At 43.0% G+C, this 20,169-nt stretch overlaps 1 protein-coding gene across 3 annotated transcripts in view; it reads left to right on the top strand.

Annotated features, from left to right (window-relative positions):
• LOC102454802 (collagen alpha-4(VI) chain-like) overlaps positions 1–20,169 on the top strand; it is a 135,826-nt gene that overhangs the window by 25,571 nt on the left and 90,086 nt on the right. For all 3 annotated transcript variants that reach the window (XM_025183550.2, XM_006120911.4, XM_025183551.2), the window contains 8 exons: positions 8,078–8,160; positions 9,621–10,229; positions 10,871–11,458; positions 12,915–13,520; positions 14,245–14,868; positions 15,460–16,011; positions 16,948–17,505; positions 17,961–18,545. In XM_025183550.2, the coding sequence (XP_025039335.2) occupies positions 8,091–8,160; positions 9,621–10,229; positions 10,871–11,458; positions 12,915–13,520; positions 14,245–14,868; positions 15,460–16,011; positions 16,948–17,505; positions 17,961–18,545 (4,192 nt within the window). In that variant the 5' untranslated portion in view covers positions 8,078–8,090. The remainder of the gene's footprint in view (positions 1–8,077; positions 8,161–9,620; positions 10,230–10,870; positions 11,459–12,914; positions 13,521–14,244; positions 14,869–15,459; positions 16,012–16,947; positions 17,506–17,960; positions 18,546–20,169) is intronic.

Here is a 20,169-nt window from a genome sequence, read left to right as displayed (position 1 = left end):
TTAGCCTTTGTTTGTCTGGAAATGGATGACAGGAGAGGGATCACATGATGATTACCTGTTGTGTTCACTGCTTCTGGGGCATCTGGCATTGGCCATTATTGGATATTGACAGGATACTGGGCTAGATGGACCTTTGGTCTGACCCAGTATGGCCGTTCTTATGTAACTTCTCTAAACCAGAATGCTCTCGTCCAGAAATACCTGTTGTCTGGAATGATTTTATTTAGCTGGATGTTCACTTTTCATGGGTGTAGTCAAGTTTCCCACAGTCCTAGTAAAATTTGTTTATAGCCACCAGTTGTGGTTGTCAGTGTTCTGTGCTGTTATTTAGCTCTAATTTACCCCTAAATGTCTTGTAAGAGCCCAGTAAGCAGTGGAAATGTTGGTAATGCTGCTAGACAATATTGACATCCCGCAGTCCAGAAAATTCTCTCATTTGGAACCTGTCAGTTCCCGAGGGTGCTGGACTAGAGAAGTTCAACCTGTAGTAACAGCTAGAGGTACCAATTGAGGTTGGAGCCCCATTGTGGTAGGCACTGCCCTGAAAAGTTTTCAATTTATATTGACAAAACAGACAAAGGCAAGACAAAAATAAAGTCACTTCTCATCACACTGAAGATGACAGGACAGCTCAGCGGCAGAGCCAGGAACAGAACCATACCTTCTAGGCTCAACAGCAGTACCTTATCCTCTAGACCAGTGTTTCTCAACCTTTTTTTTATAAAGTACACCTTTTAAAAAAAATTATAAGTACCCCCGGTACTTACAGTTTTCAGACACACACAATTTTTTTCTACCATTGCAACAAATTTGTTGAAACAACTTAATTGTAGCTGGGCGGGCGAGGAAATTTTTGGGTATAAAAAGTACAAAAATAATGAAGCACTTCTAAAACGTAAAACAAAAATTCAGTTTTCTCCAAATTTCAGTTGTTGATGTACCCCCCCCCCCCAGATTTCTCTCGAGTACCCCTGAGGATACTCATATCACTGGTTGAGAAACACTGCTCTAGACATGGGGGAATTTCAGCAACAGTAGGGAAATAGTTATAACCTTCTTTCCAGGGGTAAAATTCTAACATGGCACTCCTAAGACCCCTTCCAGCAAATCAGTAGAGCAAAGCCAACGTGCATTTATCCTAAACAGGGCTAAAGTAAAGGAAGGAGAACTCTTCCATGAAGAAACACAGGCCTTCCTCAATCCTAGTGGTAAAGTGGATATTGCTCATTACCCTCTGTACTGAGGTTAAACTTCAGACCCTCTGGTTTTGCTTAGCATATGATCCTGGCAGACCAAACTGCTCCAGGGAAACAAACAGCTCTTTAACTGCCAAGTATTAGTTACTTGACAATTAAGAAATACAAGCTGAGGCTAGATCTACACTACAAAGAAAAGGTGGAAAAAGATACATAAATTGCAAACCACAATTTGCGTATCTTTTCCCACTTTTCTTTCAAAAGAGGCTGTTCTGAAATTTGGCCTTGTGTAGATGGGGCCAATTTTTGGAAAAACCACCTCTTTCAACACATCCCTTCTTCCTCATCTAATGAGAATTACAGGAATGGCGAAAGAACGTGGCCGCTTTTTCAGAACTTGTTCAAAAAAAGTGGACGTGTTCCTTGGATGCGTCATAGTTTTTCCAGGATACCAGAGGTATCCCGGAAAAGCACTGCAATCTAGACATAGCCTGAACCTCTAAAAACAGGACTCTCTGGTATTCAAACATCGATGGATGGGAATTAAGCAGCAGGGAGGGACTGTGGCCAGGAGTCCGGCAGCCCCTCCGGGCTGGTGATGCCAGGGCCAGAAACCTGCTAGGACCAGTAGCAGACACAGTAGCAATGGAGCTGGCAGTTCGGATGGCGCTGGTGATAGTCAAAGACCAGCAGCCCAAGCAGAGCCAATGGCTAGGAGCCTGACCAGAGCCAGCAGCCTGACTGGGGCAGGCAGCAGAGGTCAGTCTGGGAGGCCAATGGCTAGGGGGCTGCAGGTGGAGCCGGGCAGTAGGGGGGCCAGCATTGATCTTCCCTGGTCTGGCAAACTCCCTCGTTTGAGACCTGAGGGTGCTGGACAAGGGAGGTCCAACCTGTAGCTTATTAGGTAATTAGTTAGGAAAATAATAGGGACTAGTTCTTCCTGGAGTGATCCTGAGCTTCCCTGGAGAGGGAGAAGTAGTGTCTTGCTTGAGTGGTGGTGTTAGGATGCATCAGGCCTTTGAAACAAATAAGTCTACCGGGTGCTGGAAGGAGTGTGTTACACAACTCTTCAGTTCCAAAACGTGTTAATTATTTCATAGGATGAGCTCAAACACAAAGGTTCATGTAATTACTGCTGCATGACTTGGGGACCTCTCTCAAAACCAGGACTCTCCAGTGAAGGTTTCCAGGTTTTCTTTTTCAGTTTTAATTTTGTTTCCTTTGTTCTGGTTTGACTTTTTTCAACCCTGTTAAATTTCTAGCGACCATTTTTCCAGTCCTTGTGAAAAATGTTTTCCAGTTCAGTATAAATCAGCTTTGAAAGGTCACAGGGGCGCAATTGTGATATGCAGTCCGAGCTTTCTTGCATGTTCATTCCACAGGCATCACGTCCACTCAACTGCTACAGTTGTATAGTCAGAGTAAATTGTTTATCTTTCTAAAAAGATTAATCTTAAATATCTTTACCCTAACAGTGTTGTCTTAGTGTGCTGGCCTTTATTTGTGCCTGGCTGTCAGTACTAAATCTGAGGTTGTAGTTTCCATGCTCTTAATCATCACAAATACTTGCCACAAGTATTTTATTCACCAGCTGGCCTGCCACTATTGAAAAGAAAAATTGGATACCAATGACAGTAGTGAAAACATTGTCTGCTTCCTGCTTTTCTCCTCATGTGAGTCATGCTGCTTTGTTAACCTCAGTTGATCTCCAGATGGATGTCCTTTTCTTCTGTTTTATATAAGACAAGGCCATCCTGTACAATGTAATTTTTTTCAAAGCATTTCTTTTTTTTTGCAGGCCAGCTCTCAATATAGAAATATTTTGTTTGAAAGTGTTAGCTTCAAGTCTCTCCTCCTTTTCACTGTTGTTTTACGCACTATATCTTCACTTGAAACTGGTAGTTGAAACTTTGTAAATTGTGACTCTATTTGAACCAGATTTCATTGACACCTTTATCCTGATGTTTACCATATAGTAAGAACTCCTCACTATGGGCACATCTACGCTATGTGGAAGATCAACACTGCCACAGTCGATCTTTCAGAATTTGATTTAATGGGGCTAATATAGACATGCTAAATCAAACTCAAAGGGCACCCCCATCAGCGCTGTTACTCCTGCTTCTCACAAGGAGTAAGGGAAGCCCACTGTGTTTGCTCCCATCGGCCTCCCGTGGTGTGGACGGCACAGAAACGTGATGTAAGATACGTTGATTCCAGCTATGTAACTTACATAGCTGGAGCTGCGTATCTTACTTCAACCTTCCAATGTAATGTATACCTGACCTATGTGCCATCAAATCTTCTTAGACAGTTGATTTGAGTTTGCTATGTTCTGGATGTGTTTTTTGTGGAGTTCAAGTTTTTGCATTATTTAGTGGGATGTAGCTATCAAGTGGTTTGTGAGGAGGCATCCACTGGGTCATATCTCTGTGGCTGAGGGGGGGAAAGCAGCAGAATTCTTCGGCTGCTAAGTTCCAGGGGGAGCCAAGCTAAGTTAGGGATGGAGCAACTCTCTGGGTCCTGTTACATTAATTTAAATTAATGTACATATGGGCCCGAAAGAGTCAAAGGTGTTAACATAACCCTGTAACTGTCCATCATTAAGCAGGGGATACTTATAAAATATTTAATTTAAAAGCCATTGAAAAAAATGTTTTAATTTGGGGGAAGATCAGATTTTGGGCTGTTTTTTGGCTGAGAAAAATTTAAATTTGACACGAATTCACAAAATGTTTCAGTCAAAGTAAATCTACATCCCTCCCTTGCACCAAAAAAAAAAGTTCTGACAGGAAAAGGTCACTTCATGTCAGAAGACAAAACTGTCAGGAGGGAAGAATCCAATACTTTGGTTAGCTGCATGAGTACTCCGCTCAGACTGAGGGCTTGTCTATACTACAGATTGTGATGGCATGACATATGCCACCCCCCTGAGCAACGTAAGCACCATGTGGACAATGCTTTGTTGCTAGCAGAGCTTATCCCCATGACACAGCTGCTGACTCTTGAAGGCTACGTCTAGACTGCAAGCCTCTTTCGAAAGAGGCTTTTTCAAAAGATTCTTTCGAAAAAGCCTCTTTCGAAAAAGAACATCTGGACTACAGTCAGTACTTTCGAAAAAGCAAGCCGCTTTTTCGAAAGAGAGCACCCAGGCAGTCTGGATGCTCTCTTTTGAAAAAGCACAGTTTGAATTACATAGCGCCTTTTTTCAAAAGAGTACTTTCGAAAAAGGCATTCTTCCTAATAAAATGAGGTTTTCCACGGTTGAAAAAACTGCCACGTTCTTTCGATTTACTTTCGAGAGAACGCCGCAGTCTAGATGCAGGTAAAGATTTTTAGAAAAAAGGCCACTTTTTTCGAAAAATCTCTGTAGTCTAGACACACCCTTGCAGAGGTGATCTTATTATGCTGAAGCATATAACCATCAGCATAAACTGTCTTCAGCAGATGCTTCTAGTTTAAATTAGCCCTGAGTCTGCTCAGGCATCTGGAAACAGCTTGTTCACAGTGTGTGCATGCTCAGATGGTTAATCATGTATTAGAATAGAGCAAGGGTGGGAAATCTAAGCCCTGGGAGCTGGATGCGCCCCCTGGCTTGCCTGGAGGCTCAGGGCTCCCCCACAGTATTGGGGAGCCATGATGGTACTCTAGACCCCCCCCCCCCCCCATGGGGCTGAAGCACACAAAATCTACTAGCCTGGGCCCTCTTAGGCTCTGGTGTGCGAGGGGACCATGTCAGTTGGGGGCCAAGTCAGTGAAGATGGGTTTTTTTTTCCACTTCTCACTTGCGTGTGGGCCTTGACTGATTTTTCTGTGGGTCAGTGGCCCTGACCCAAAAAAGGCTCCCCCCTCTGACATAGAGCAACACGATACCTATTGGATGTTTACTGAGTATATTCTACCTAATGTACTATAGCCTCAGTAGAACTGTTTTGTCTTATTACAATCATTCTGCAAGGCCTTTTATGTCTTTATAGAGTTTTTCCCCTGCTCATAGGAAAATATAATTCAATTTGAATATTGGTATTATCAAAGAAGTTTCAGTGGTAGGGGAGGTTCAGAAAGAGCAATTTGAAAATGACGGTAAAGCACACATTTTACTTCAGGCATTGATTGTACATTCTTAACTCAGGCACTGATTTGGGCCATGTTACACTTTTTTGCATAAAAATTGAGGGAAGGGAACAAAAGATCTGGAAAGCTTCATGCTGTTTATCTTTCTTTTTGCTGCTCCTCTCAAACTGGAAGGGTATGGGGACAAGAGAAAGGGATCCACGCCTGAGAAGCCCAGGTCAAGGCTGGCCTTACCATGAGGTGAACTGAGGCGGCTGCCTCAGGTGCCAGACTGTGGGGGGTGCCACTAGGACCCAGAGTGTAAAAAATTGTGTCTGCTGCTGGTGCATATGTATTCTCTCTGCTCTAGATGCACAGACATGGCGGAGTGCCATGAGAGGAGTAGAACAGGAAGAAGGCAGAACTGAGACCTTTCAAAGCTTTGGCCCAAGCGAGGGGGCATGGGAGCATCATTTGAGCTCCCTGCCTCAGGTGCCAAAATGTTGTGGGCCAGCCCTGGCCCATGTGTTTATGGGAAACTCTTCTCCCATCTTTGCAAATCTGGGGGATTTTGCAGGAAAGGCCTGACTTCTGCCATGAGTTGTTCCTCTGTCCCTCCCTGAACATGATTTCTTGGAAAGTCTTTGCCCAGGAATTGTGCTTGGGAAGCCTGAGATAATTAGCAGCATTAACTCATGTATGAATAAAATACATCAAGCTACCTACAGGGTCTGGAGGAGAGCAAACCATGGAAACCATCAGCTCCCAGCCCTCTTTCCTAACATGCAGCGCTTCAGCATCATAAGGGTGGGTGATATGTTGACAGGCTCTGCTGCAGCAAGCAATCAAGATGTGGAGCTCATACTTTCAGAGAATTTACAAGCCAGAACAGATATGTGCATCTATCTAGTCTGGCCTTTTGCTTAACATAGGCCATAGAATTAATAATTGCTTGCATCTCATTTTCTCATTTGTTCCTCTGAGCAAAACCAACCCATCTGACTCCCCTCTGCTCCTGTCACTGTGGGGACGAGGGACATCCAGCTCTTATATTCCTGATGTTTATCAAATATTTTTTTCTTCCATCTGCTAACATTCTGTGCTTTATACTCTGGAGTTCAGTTCCGATCTGGAGTGGACTTTATGGGTAGGATTAGAGAGCAGGCATTGTTTCAAGGGCAGCTGGGAACCGGTCAGAAACAAAAGGAGCAACTCTTCAACCATGTCATGGAAAAACCACATATGAAATCTTCTCATCGGAACTTGCAAAAATAGATAAGCCAGGGATCCTTTGCTTTTGTTCAACATTTCTTTGTCTTCTGGTCAATAGACTAGCGTCACATAGTTTACACAAGCTAAAACATTTTTAAGAAGAGGTCTCTCTGCCAAAGTTCCCTTTAACTTTTTCCATCCATGTGCAGAATACATTTTGTTATGTGCCCTGAGGCATGTGCAGGTGTGTGTTACCAGTAGAAACACATGCTGCCGGCTGTGGATGCTCTGCTATCAGCTGGGCAGTATTTGAATCTCTCCTGGGTGGCTGCCCAAGCATACAGCTTCCAGGGAACATGGCGTGTCTGCCCATTTCAACAATTTACATTGCCTGTGCTGAATACATGGCTCAAAGCTGTGCTTTCGTGGGCGAAAAAAGTGGGTGGAAAAGAGGTGAGAGTTGAACATTGATGCATACTTGTGGCATTTGCTTCAGGATTTGGTAATATTAATGTGTTGCTTTAGGTCTTGTCTCAATTGGCATGTTCCCTTTTTAAATTCATTATTGTTTTATTAATTGGTACCCGTTTTAACCACAGGCCACCAAGTAATATCTGAATTTTTAAAAGCTGCAAGGTTAAGGTTTTCAAAGCCCAATGGGAGATTTAAGGACACACCACCCATTGTTCTTAATTTTAAGCCCTTACTTGCCTTTCAGCATCTTCATCTTAGCTCAGAGTACATTTTGATTCATACGATAAAAGCTCATTGCATATGCATACATCAGCACTAGTTCGTTTTTGCTCTGATTCTGTTCCCATTCAAGTCAGTAGCTTAACTCCTGTTTGTTCCAGGATCAAACACTTTATTCCCTATGGTGAGGGGGGAAAATAGTAATTAAAAGGAAAACCTGCCAACAGGGAATAGGAATATTCATTTAGTCAACACAGATTTGTATAAGTGCCCTCAAATTATACAGGCAGTCCCCGGGTTACGTACAAGATAGGGACTGTAGGTTTGTTCTTAAGTTGAATTTGTATGTAAGTCGGAACTGGTACATATTGTAGGGGAAACTCTAGCCAAACATTTCTCCAGAGCTCAGTTTTATTCTCCCACACCTCACTTCCCTCAGTCCTTTATTCTCAAGCTGAGGTGTCTGCTGAGAAAAGCCGCTCCGCGTCTCCCTGGTCTGCTGGGGGGGGGGGGGGGGGCGCTAGCTTCGCATCTCCCTGGTCTGCTGGGGGGAAGCAGCTAGTGCGGGGTTGCCTCACCCCATTTGTAAGTAGGGATCCGATGTAAGTCGGATCCATGTAACCCGGGGACTGCCTGTACATATTGGATTTGACTGTTCCTGATTCAATTAGGTTATCCAATTATCCATATTTATTCCAATGTCAGTTTATCAGCAACTGAATGCAAATGTTCATATAGTGGATGAGAGGTTTTTGAAAGATCAAGGTATAGCAAAGTATATGGAAGTTCTGTGTGTTGCTAAGAAACGTCATATGAACTAATGTGCTAAAATTAATTAAGATGCTGCAGAAACTTTCTAACAATTTCTTTGTCCGGCAGATGTTCTGTATGTTTCTCATGGCTTTCTTTTCTTTTTTCCCTAGGGAGGCTTTCAGAATGGACAACCAGAAAACACTTCTTATTCTTCTGGTTGCAGCAACCTTCTGCTCCACTGACCAGACACTGGGTAATACAATATGAGCCTGCTTCTGTATCCATTGAGGTCATCAGCAAAACTCCCTTTGCCCTTAACGGAAGCAGGATTGGGCCTTGTGCTTCTTCTCCATTCCAATATATGTGAAAACAACCAAACAAACCCGGGTGCCATTTGATTCTTTGTGTAATTACTGGACAGCTCTGATAACTTAACTTTACCAGGAATGCATTTTTTACCAGGAGTAAATTTAAGGCAAATAGTTCAGTGGTTTTAGTTTTGGTTTTTCTTTTTGTTTTCAGTTTACATGTACTGATGGTCAAACAGGTGGAGAAAAAAAATCTTACTACTAAATATAAATGAACATTTCAATAGGTGACAGTTAGAATGTTTGTATTTGGGAATCAACTCATGCCAGCTTTGCCTGTTAACACATTCCATTAACACATGCAGTTCAGCTCAAGTACTGATTGCTAATTGCAAGGCTGTCCAACTTTTCAAATCTAGATAAGTTACAGCAGTCCATCCAGCATTTTGACTATTGTAATCAATTCTTTAGCCCCTTGGGAGATGGAAGAATTGAGGAAGGCATCTGTCAGAATGCAGGCCAGCTTCCCTATGTCTAACAATTCTGGGATCATGACCATTTTGCCCTTTTTTTTCAGGTGGTGGTGTGCCATTTTGGAATGACTAAAAACCTATGGCCCTGACACTGCAAGTAATTATTGGATGACGTAGTCATATTGATTTAACATAAATAAGCACTAAAGGCTTGTCTACCTTTTGGGGTAATGCACACTCTGGGGTGTGATTTCTGAAGTGCACTGGTGCATTCCATATTAATTGGTCTGGATTATGCTAGAGGGCACTAAAAGTTCTCAGGCGCATTTCATTGTAGTAGTGTCTAAAACACTTTAGAAGTCTCACCGCCACACTGTGTGTGCATTACCCCACTGTGTACACAAGTTCTTAGTCCCATGCCAAAAAACACTATGGTTAGTAGTAAATGATTGTAGTATTGGGCCTATAAAAACACATGAGTAACTTTCCCTGTGATCTAAAACCACAGCAAGACAATACACCATCGCCAAACAATGAACCCTGGGCATTTTGACGGAAGATGCTTATGTGCCTATAACAACAAGCATGCATGTGTACACATTACCATCTGTTCTTATGAGTAGGCCAGATAAGGAAGTCAAGTATATGTGAAGGTTAGTATCCTGCCTGTTCATAAGAACGGATCTGCACATGCACATTGAATCTTCCTTTTGCGTTCTCAGGAATTTGCACATCCATGCCCATTGGCTACAGAATGCAGGGTTTGCAAGTGAACTGATAGCTGGAATTTTCACAGGCAGGAGCTGTGGATTTTTGTTGAATTGTTACTTTACATAGCCTTTCTCTTCACAAGAAGCAAACAAGAACTGAGCTTGTAATATTATATAGTGTATCCAGTAAAAATTATAAATAGTTATAATATGTTTCTTCAGTCTGTAGGGAAGCTTCTGTTGCAGACATTGTGTTCCTTGTGGATGGATCTTGGAGTATAGGAGATAAGAACTTCAAAAGCATGCAAGACTTCTTGTACACCATGGTCAGCAGCTTTGATGTTGGGGAGGATAAAATCCGTGTAGGTCTGATCCAATACAGTAATGCTCCAACCACTGAATTCTTCTTGAACACTTACCATCACAAGGAAGATATCTTGAAGAAGATACAGAAATTACACTACCAGGGTGGAGGCACAAAAACTGGGGAGAGCTTACAGTTCATGCTGGAGAATCACTTCAAGGAAACTGCTGGAAGTCGTATGGAAGAAGGTGTCCCCCAGATTGCAGTAATGATAACAGATGGGCAAGCTCAGGATAACATCCGAGAACCAGCCCGGAAAGTCAAGGATGCAGGCATCACACTATATGCCATTGGCATCAAAGATGCTAGTTTGGAGGAGCTTCAAGAAATAGTTAGTGAACCAGCTGACAAGCATGTCTACAAAGTGGAAGACTTCACAGCTCTGCAGGATATCTCTCATGGTATATTACAAGTGCTTTGTACCACAGTGGAAGAGGTGAACCGACAAATCACCCATGTCTCTCAAGGTATGTCCACAAGTCTCTCTTCCCTCCCCACCCATTCTTATCTCTTTCCATAGGTGAAGTGTTTAAAACTGTGACATGCAATCAAATTGTGGGTTTTAATTTCAAGTATCTTCTTTATCTCTTTCTCTACCTCATACTGGCACTCTGAGGAATTAATTTTTAATACACACTTACTGTGACCAGTTCCTATAATTATCTGTTTAAGCTAAACATATCCAAAACAATGCTGTGGGGCAGTAGATTCTGAATGCCAACTTACTTTGGTGAATCAAAAATAAAAAGTTTGAAAACTATTTAATTCTGGTGGGTAGAAGTGGAAAGCCAACTTATCCTTTACAGGTGGGACCTTGCTGTCCGAGCACCTTTGGGACCTGACTGGCGTCAAATGAAGGAGTTTGCCAGACCAGGGGAGGTCAATTTTGGTCCCAATGCCTGGCTGCAGGCCTTCCTAGTGCCCAGTTCCTGAATTCCAAGGCTCTCTGGTCCTGCAATATTCATGGTCCTGCCAAACCATGGATGTTGCCAGATCAGAGAGTCTCAATTTAGAATAATCCAACCTGTATTGTGAAGATAACTCACAACTCTGAAAGAAATGGAACAACTTGCCTTTTCCTTTTTTTTGTCTCATCTTTCTCATGTAGTTTGCAGAAAGGCCACCTTGGCAGACATTGTATTTCTAGTAGACACTTCAACAAGTATTGGCCCAGAAAACTTTCAGAAAGTGAAGAACTTCCTCTACACCCTGGTTTCAAGACTTGATGTGAGCAGCGATCAGGTCCGAGTTGGACTGGCCCAGTACAGCGACGAGACCTTCAAGGAGTTCTTGCTGAATCAATATTCACTGAAAAGTGACATTTTGGAACAGATACAAAATTTGCCATATAGGAGTGGAGGGAGTTACACGGGCTCAGCTCTGGATTTTGTCAGGACAACATACTTCACTGAGTCTGCTGGTAGCAGAGCTCTGGAAAATGTCCCCCAGATAGTCATCCTAGTCACTGATGGGGAATCCAGTGATCAAATCAAAATACCAGCCAACAATCTGAAAGCCAGAGGCATCTCTGTCTATGTAGTTGGAATCAATGTCCAGGATGTAACCGAGCTTCAGGAAATAGCCAATAAGCCTTTAAATAAATTTCTGTTTAATATTGACAATTATGATGTCCTTCAAGATCTCCCCAAAAGTATTTTGAAAACTGTGTGCTTTGCTGTTGAGAGTCAGCTTAAAGGTAAATAACTTGCCCTTACAATGGTGGCATTTCAGATATTTTTGATGCGCCAATGCAAGTAAAGAGTGACAACCAGAGGAATCAACAGCCATGCTGGGACCCTGGTTGGGGGAGGGACTTCTGTGCTCCCAGAAGGGGCGGGACCTCAGGAGAAAGGGGGAGCACCACTGAGAGCATGCCAAGCTGCCCCTCCCCACTCCTAGAGCCACCTGGAGCATGCTGCACAGTGCTCTGGCAGTGATTTAAAGGGTCTGGGGCGCTGGGTGCGACTGCTGCCATGGTAGTAGCAGCAGAGGCTAGGAGCCTGGGGCCTTTTAAAATCACCAGGACTCAGGGCATTTGCCCCCTTTCTCCCTCCCATTGGCGGGCCTGGTGACAACAATTCTGATTTTGATCTGACTTATACCAGTTTTACCTTAGAGTAGCTCCACTGATTTTAATTTGGGCACCAACTCAGGAGAGCATCTCTATTCAGGGGGAGAGCTTTTGCCTTTCCCTTCAGTGTGATGCTATGTGGGAATGTGCCTGTATTCTACATGGTACTGTAAGTGTAGTCTTAGCTAGATATAGCCTTTGCTAAATAAATGCCTTAAATGAAAATTAGATCTCAATAACAAAAGGAGAAGTGCAGTCCAGCATATGGGTGTGCAGGTTTTGATTTAACAGACTAGGAAGCCCTAGAGCAGGGCTACTCAACACATGGCTTGTGGGCCACATTCGGCCCGGGGCCCATTTGTTTGTGGCCCGTGGGAGCCAAAACAAAAAAGTAGTCCATGAAATGGTCTTCTGTTGATATGCATTTTAGTAGTTAAATTCCTGGACTGTCATTGCTCATTAAAAGTGCTGTCATGCGGGTGGAAAATGGGTAAATATTGCATTTTATTAATAGCAGCAGAACTAACTTAAATGGGGCTTATGTGTTGTGTAGTCTTGCCTTAATCTTTGTATTCATGCCCATCAATGTGAAAATCTATTTGCATATATATTTGCATGTATATGCAACCACACTGAAGTTGCAGCCCTTGGCATGTACTGAGAGTATCAGTGTCCCCGCCAGGGATTTCAAAGTTGAGTAGCTCTGCCCTAAAGCATAATGTGGCTCAATCAGTCTCCTGTAGAAGTAAATGGAAAATTCAGTGGGAACACGACTGGGTCCCTGCATGTATAAATATAACCAGATATAGATTTGGTCAAAAATAGGATCTCCGCACTGGAAGTTTTCACAGGGTCAGCTTCATAGTTTGCATGTGAATTTCAGAGAGCTGCAGGAACAACATTCCTGTAATGTTACTTTCTTATAATTCAACACTGAACATGCAACAGCAAGTAGAAATCTCAACTTAAAATAGCAGAAAACAATGACTACAGTCCTTACAATTTCAATTCAAGTCCAGACTTGATTTCAGGTTGACAGCTACCCCTTTCACTCATTTGTCACGTTTTTCTTTCTCCCTAGCATTTACAAAGCACTATGCTGACATTGTTTTCCTCGTTGACTCATCTGTGAACGTGGGATCTTCAACCTTTGAGCAAATAAAAAATTTCATCTACCAAATAGTTGCCCAGCTCGACGTTGGGATTGACAAGTACAGGATCGGCCTAGCCCAATACAGTGAGGGAGGCCGTGTGGAATTTTTACTGAACACCTATAAGAGCAAGGAAGACGTGCTTAAACACATTCAGGGCAGTGTCCCACTCCTGGGGGGCCCTTTGCAGACAGGAAGTGCTCTGGAATTTCTGCATAAAGTCTTTGTCAAGGAAGATGCTGGAAGCCGAATCAGCCAAGGCACCCCCCAGTTTGCTGTGGTCATCACTTCTGCCAAATCAAAGGATGATGTCACACAAGCTGCAGAGAATCTGAAAGATACTGGAGTAAAAGTCATCTCAGTCGGAGTCCAAAATTCTGACAGGGAAGAACTGGAGGTGATAGCCACCTCTCCCTTGGTTTACCAAGTCAGTGATGGGCAGAGCATTAGTCAGCTTCACCAGGACATTACTGGTGTGTTGGAAACACCAGTTCAACAACAATATGACTCTGCCCTAGATGCAAAAGTGCCAGCAGGTATAGTATGTCACCAGAGTGAAAGTGGCGGCTTGAGTGTATTGGTAGACAGAGAAACTCTATAATTCACCCATAAACAAGAGAAATATCAAATGGCTAGCTAGAAAGGGGCAGGATGCAAATGACTGAACTTAGTGCTTGTGAAAGATTGCACCACCTATGTAGCAGCAAGGAAGCAGGATCTGTGTACAAGTTGCTAACACTTAGTTGTGTTGGTTATATTCAGTGAAATGCTGCTCTCAAACACACCCATCAGTTCCTATTATTGGTTTCAGAGGGGTTGCCCATTGTGACTAAGAGGAATATTTTGCCCAGTTTTTCTGTTCACTTTTTTTTCCTCTCTAGAGATGGGCTGTAGTAACACACCCCAGATTCAGATTCAAAGAAGAACTTCCCTGAAGTCCTGTGATAGTTTGATTAAGTGGCTTGGTTTGGCTGCGAGAGAGAGGTTTGGCTGTGAGAAAGAGATTGTCTGCAAATTTCCCCAAAAGTTGGACAAAAGAATGTTTAATATCTGGCATGTGATTCCTATTCATTATTAAATGGGCCTGAACCATAAAGTTCAGATCTAATTCTGAATTTTGCTAGGTTTTGCTTTCATTCCCATCTAGCTCATTGCCTGAGATGTTGGTTTCTTTTAATAAACTGCATCCTTCAGTGATCATGCAGTTTAATCTATAGTAATCTTGTTGTCTTCCCTTTTCTTTGGTTGGTTTGCTTTTAGTGTGTGCTAGCGCATCTGTAGCGGACATTGTATTTCTTGTGGATGAATCCAGCAGAATTGGGTTAAGAAACTTCCAGCTGACCCGGACCTTTCTGCTCAAAATAATCAATGCTCTGGATATTGGCCCAAATAATGTCAGAGTTGGCTTGGTGCTGTACAGTGATGAACCGAGGCTAGAGTTCACCCTGACTACATTTGTGAACAAATCAGATATCTTGAACTACCTCACAAAATTGCCATATCGAGGTGGGAGACCATACACTGGTGCTGCCATAGACTTCCTAAGGAAGAAGGTTTTTACTCAAGAGGCAGGTAGCAGGAAAAATCAAGGAGTGCAGCAATTAGCTGTGATTATCACTGATGGCCAGTCTTTTGATGACTTCATTGAGCCGGCTTCTAAACTGAGACGTAGTGGAGTTGCAGTCTATGCTGTGGGCACCACGAACACCTCCACGAGCAGCCAGCTGGATAAAATTGCATCGTATCCCCCGAGGAAACACGTCACCAACTTGGAATATTTTTTGCAGCTGTCAAATATTGAATGGAAAATTAAGAAACGGCTTTGCAGTGAGATTGTGTTACAAACCTTTGTGGTCCCAGTGCGATCCCGGATCTTGAAAGAAGGTAAGAGGGACATGTGAAAATCTTGCTTGGGTGTATTGAGGAGATTCATCACTATCATCCTCAGAGGTACAATGAGTATCCCATTAATCCCAGCAATGGACTTTAGTGGTAGCTTGGGAATAATTCAATTATATGGGACCAGAACTGCACTGATTTACACCCGGCATGATCCTATGAAAACAATGCTTTGTTACAGTGTTGGCAGCCACATTTTAACCTAAACAAAACTGGGGGTGCCTCCTTCTATGCATGCACAAATACTCACATGAATGTGTGTGCACACGGATGCTGACAGTAATGTTAGAGAACGTTGACATTGCAAGTCCTGCAACACTTATAAACCCCTTATGGCCACATACCAAATGCTTGGATTAAGTTATAAGTAAATGTACATGATGAAAATTAGGGCAAAATTTATCCTAACTAACTCTTATGCTTTCTGTCTGCCCTAGGCTTAGAAAAATGTAGTAGTTTTTCCAAAACCATACATTATAGCCAGCATTTTTCTGTGATTGATTACTATTAAACTATACTGTGGCACTGCAGTAATGGAAAGATCTTTCCCTTTTCCCTTTGTTTCCACTCAATTAGGTTGTGTGGACACAGAGGAAGCTGATATTTATTTCCTGATCGATGGGTCTGGCAGTATATACCCAAATGATTTCCAGGACATGAAAGTATTCATGAACGAAATGATCAGCATGTTCCAGGTCAGTGCCAATGGAGTTCGCTTTGGTGTAGTTCAGTATGCAAGCACTCCTCAGACTGAATTCACTATTGGCCAGTACAACAGCGTGAAGCAGTTAAAGGAAGCAATCCGTGTTATTCAGCAGACAGGAGGCGGTACCAACACTGGCGATGCTTTAAGATATATGAAAAGTCTTTTTGCAAAGGCCGCCAAAGACCGTGTTCCCCAGTTGCTGATAGTCATCACGGACGGTGAATCCCAGGATGAGGTGATAACGCCAGCGGAAGAGCTGAGGCAAGAAGGGATTACTATATTTGCCATTGGCATCAAGAATGCCGTTAGAAAGGAATTGAAAGACATTGCGGGAGCAGAAGAGCGAATGTTCTTTGTGAACGACTATGATTCCTTAAAGCTCATCAAACATGATATTGTGCGGGATATCTGCTCACCAGAAGGTAAGAGGTTTTCCTAAATCATGCCAAATGCTTAGAAATTAGAGAGCCCCCAGCTATGCTCATTGTAATTTTTATGAGTGTTTATTATTTGTATTAGCATAGCAGAGATAGAGTGTATGCTGAAGGTAACTTTGCTAAATAAACAGGGACAAGCAACTCCATTCTTTTGTGTAAGTTGCCTCAGAAGAGGCGAGCAGGCCCCCGCTCTGTATTGCCTATAATCTAATGCTAGGCTCTTTGAGATCCTGAACAGGCATACATTTTGAGCAGTGTTGCTACTGTCCAGAACAATGTGTAGCTGTAGTACGTCGCTCTTCTAAAGAAGCCAAATTCAGACTCTGATTTTGGATTCCGAAGTGTATGAGTATGAGCAGATGAGTTTGTATATAAAAAAATACTTATTTAGGGTCACGTTATTGACCTAATTCAAAGTGGCTGTGGATCAAGGGCAGTATATAAACCTTCTCTGCTTTCGGTATCCCATAGTTCACTGCGGTTCCTGCCTTGGAAGAGCTGGTCTCCATTCTGAGTTCTATCTTCAATGCAGATGAGGCTGGGGTGTTTCCTTAATTAGTTTAGGTGTGTCATCCCTGGCCTTTTCATTGCTTTGTCTGATTCTAGCAAAGGCTTACGGGAAGAGGGGGAGGATGGTTTTCCATGAATGTCACTCCCTGGCTCCCAAGAGCACAGGGCTAGTAGGTAACATATATTCTATGGTCATCAGTGGAGATTAAACTCAGTATCTTCAGCACCAAAACATGAATCCTTAATATTTAGGCTTTTACAGTAACTGTTTAAAAAAACGCAGGCTATTATTTCCCTTAGGGGTCTGCTACAGAAGACACAATTTTCTGTGTAGCTTTCAGTCTCAGTGGTTTGCAAATGCATTCCAGAAAAGATTTAGAATTTTGTCTTCTCTCTTCTTTTCTTTCCCAGCCTGTAAGAATATGAGAGCTGACATTATTTTCCTGGTTGACAGCTCTGAGAGCATCCGCCCTGTTGATTTTCAGAAGATGAAGGATTTCATGCAGCTGATTGTGAACAGGTCTGATATTGGGGCCGATAAAGTTCAAATTGGCTTGCTGCAGTTCAGTTCAGATACTAAAGAAGAATTCCAGCTCAACAGATATGATAGCAAGGCTGATCTAAGGACAGCCATTTTGGGAATGAAGCAGATTAAAACCGGAACACTGACTGGGAAAGCCCTCACTATTGCCTCATCTTACTTCGACGAATCCAAAGGAGGGCGGCCTAGAGTAAAACAGTATCTCATAGTGATCACTGATGGGGAGGCCCAAGATACTGTGAAAGAGCCTGCCAAAGCCATTAGGGACAAAGGTGTCACCATCTTTGCCATTGGTGTTCTCCAGGCAAACAACTCCCAACTTATGGAGATTGCCAGCACTCAAGACAAAGTGTTCTTGGAGGATAACTTTGATGCTCTTGCCTTCCTGGAAAAGCAGATTCTCTTCGAAATTTGCAACCCGGAAGATCGTAAGTGAAAGTAACGACCTGTTGCATCTTTCTAATTATTGTTTTGGGTTTACTATTAATTCTTCATAAGGTTGGATTCCTCCCCACCTACACATTTCCAGTAAAGATCTTTAGCTTTTCTTTCATTGTGATATTAAGCAATAATAGTAAAGCAATATGCTGTAGCAGAAAATAAGACTGCTCTCTCTTTGCACATACTCTAGTCTCATGCTTTTCCTCGGGAGCCATATTTTCTTTCCTTTCAGGCAGATGTATGTTTTCCTTTTGGACAAAAAGAAATGCCCACACTCAACCTTCTTTTAGGTTTTCTTTGTATCTTGCTTGTCGGAATGTCCCTTCACTTTCTGGTTTCAGCCAGCAGTTGGATCAAAAGAACCACTCAGGGAGGGGGCGAGGAGGAGAAAGACCTGATTGTAACAACCCTGTTTTTCTTTCCCATGTTATCTTAACAACAGCATGCAAAAGGACTGAAGTTGCGGACATCATATTTGTAGTGCACGGATCAAGCAGCATTACCGACTTGCAGTTCCAGAGCATGAAGAGGATCATGGTGGCTGTGGTGAATGACTCAATGGTTGGAAAAGACAACGTTCAGTTTGGAGCTGTGGTCTATAGCACTGATCCTCAGGATCGTTTCACACTGAATACGTACTCGGCTAAATCGCAGGTCAGAGAAGCAATATTCAACTTGAGACCTATGTCGGGGCTAACCTTCACAGCAAGGGCTTTGAACTTTGCCAGGGAGAGATTTGGTATGGCTTATGGTGGTCGTGCCTCCTCTCTTAGCGTCACCCGGATCCTTGTGCTTATTACTGATCAGCCAACTTCACCCTTGGATAGACCCAACCTTCCTGCAGCAGCAAAATCTTTGAAGCAGGATGGTATCAGTGTCTTTGCTGTTGGAGTGGATGAAGCCAGTAGAACAGAGCTTGAAGAAATTGTAGGAGAGCGAGAGAGAATGTTCTTTGCAGACAGTTATAATGAACTGGAAAGTTTACACCCAAACCTCACTCATACAGTATGTGATAAGGCAAAGCCAGGTAAGTGAGGCCTTTAAATTGAGCTTTTGGGCTTTATACAGATTATCTAGGTTGTCACAGGCAATGGCAGTCACAGGCAGCACCCATTTTTAAATGTTCTATTGAGACAAGGTTAAGGGGTGGATGGAAGCAGTGTAGAGGCCATTTCCAGGAGGGAAAGCAGCACATGTCAAAATCAGATCCCCTCCCCATCATTTTCTTGTGCACTTTTCCAGCAAAGTACATGACTAATCCTATTGACATTTATGGGAACATTCATGTGCTTCAAGGGGTTTTTCTAGACCAGGGCTTTTGTTTACCCTTTTCTCCTGCCACTGCCAGCACTTCTGTGTGCTCTCCTTCCCCCTTCCCTCCATACCAAGGCCCTCCATGTCCCTCTCCCCATGCCAGGGATTCAATTTGCCCCTCCATTCTCCCTTGACACCATGTCAGGGCTTCCCTTTTTTCTTCCAATTCCAGGAGATCTGTGTCCTTCTCCATACCTCTCTTCTTTCCTTACTGGGACCCCCCATTTTCTTCCCTCAGGGGGTTCTGTGTACCTCCTTCCCCCATGCTATGGTCCCCATTTCTCCTTTCCCAGGCCAGGGGCTCTGTATGCACGTCCTCTTCCCCCCCCCCCCCCCCCGTGTTCCCTTTAAGCTGGGCAGCAGCACAGCTTCACAGGTGATTAATCAGCCCTGCCCAGTTAGAGGCTCAGGGGTCCATGCAGGGATCTGACTGATGAGGTGAGGCTGATTAGTCACCTGTGAAGCTGTGCTGCCCCGCAGCTTAGAGGGAACACTGCTCTCCTGCCATTATTTCTTATTTGTCACACAAACAGAGGTATGCCATGACGTTGAGGTAAAGGGCCTCCTTCCACTCAGACAATAAAAATGCCAATTGCCTGGGATAGCTTAAACTTTCCTGACAGGCACATTAGTCCATAATTGTCCCGTATAAGGATCCCTTGAAATGAAGGACTTGGTTCCATTTGTTGTTAGTTACTCTTGGTCTGAATCATTATGATAATGTCTTTGTTCTTATGACTGGACTATTTACACTATGTGAGAATTAAGCCATGAGAGGCAAATTTCCATGTGCAAAGGCTCAGTTGTTCTTGTAGAACTGTACCACAGTAGCACAACCTCTATTTAGAAGGACAACTGCAAATGGATATTCAAGTGTCTAAAGACCCATTTGTGTACACATATGTGGTAACAGCATCTGTAGCTGTGGTAAATATATGCACTGTCTGCTGAAATATCAAATGGGCCTTTACCCACTGAGAGTACCCTAGGCTTACAAAATGGCCAATTATTTCCCCAGAGCAATAATATTCTCCCTTTCCAAAGAGTTTCTGAGCCGTGGGGAAAATGCCCACATTTTTTGGATATACCTACTTCTCATTTCACCTAAATATTTCCTGAAAAAATATTTTTCTCCATCTAGCGTATTGTACTGGTTTCTTTCCATTACAGTCATGTATTTCTTGCCACATTTTCTATAGTATCGAGTTCACTGAAGCATACAAACATTGTATAACTCTGATGTAAGCTTTCATTCTGAAGCACCACACTCCCAAAATAAAAGCTGCCTGTGATAAATGTCAGGCATCCATGGTAGCTCCTGCTGCAAACTTTGTTCA

The sequence above is a fragment of the Pelodiscus sinensis genome, chromosome 2, assembly GCF_049634645.1.
Source record: "Pelodiscus sinensis isolate JC-2024 chromosome 2, ASM4963464v1, whole genome shotgun sequence".
NCBI classification, from domain to species: domain Eukaryota; kingdom Metazoa; phylum Chordata; order Testudines; family Trionychidae; genus Pelodiscus; species Pelodiscus sinensis.
The sequence above is the reverse complement of the archived record's forward strand: the minus strand, read 5'-3'. Positions and strand labels throughout refer to the sequence as shown.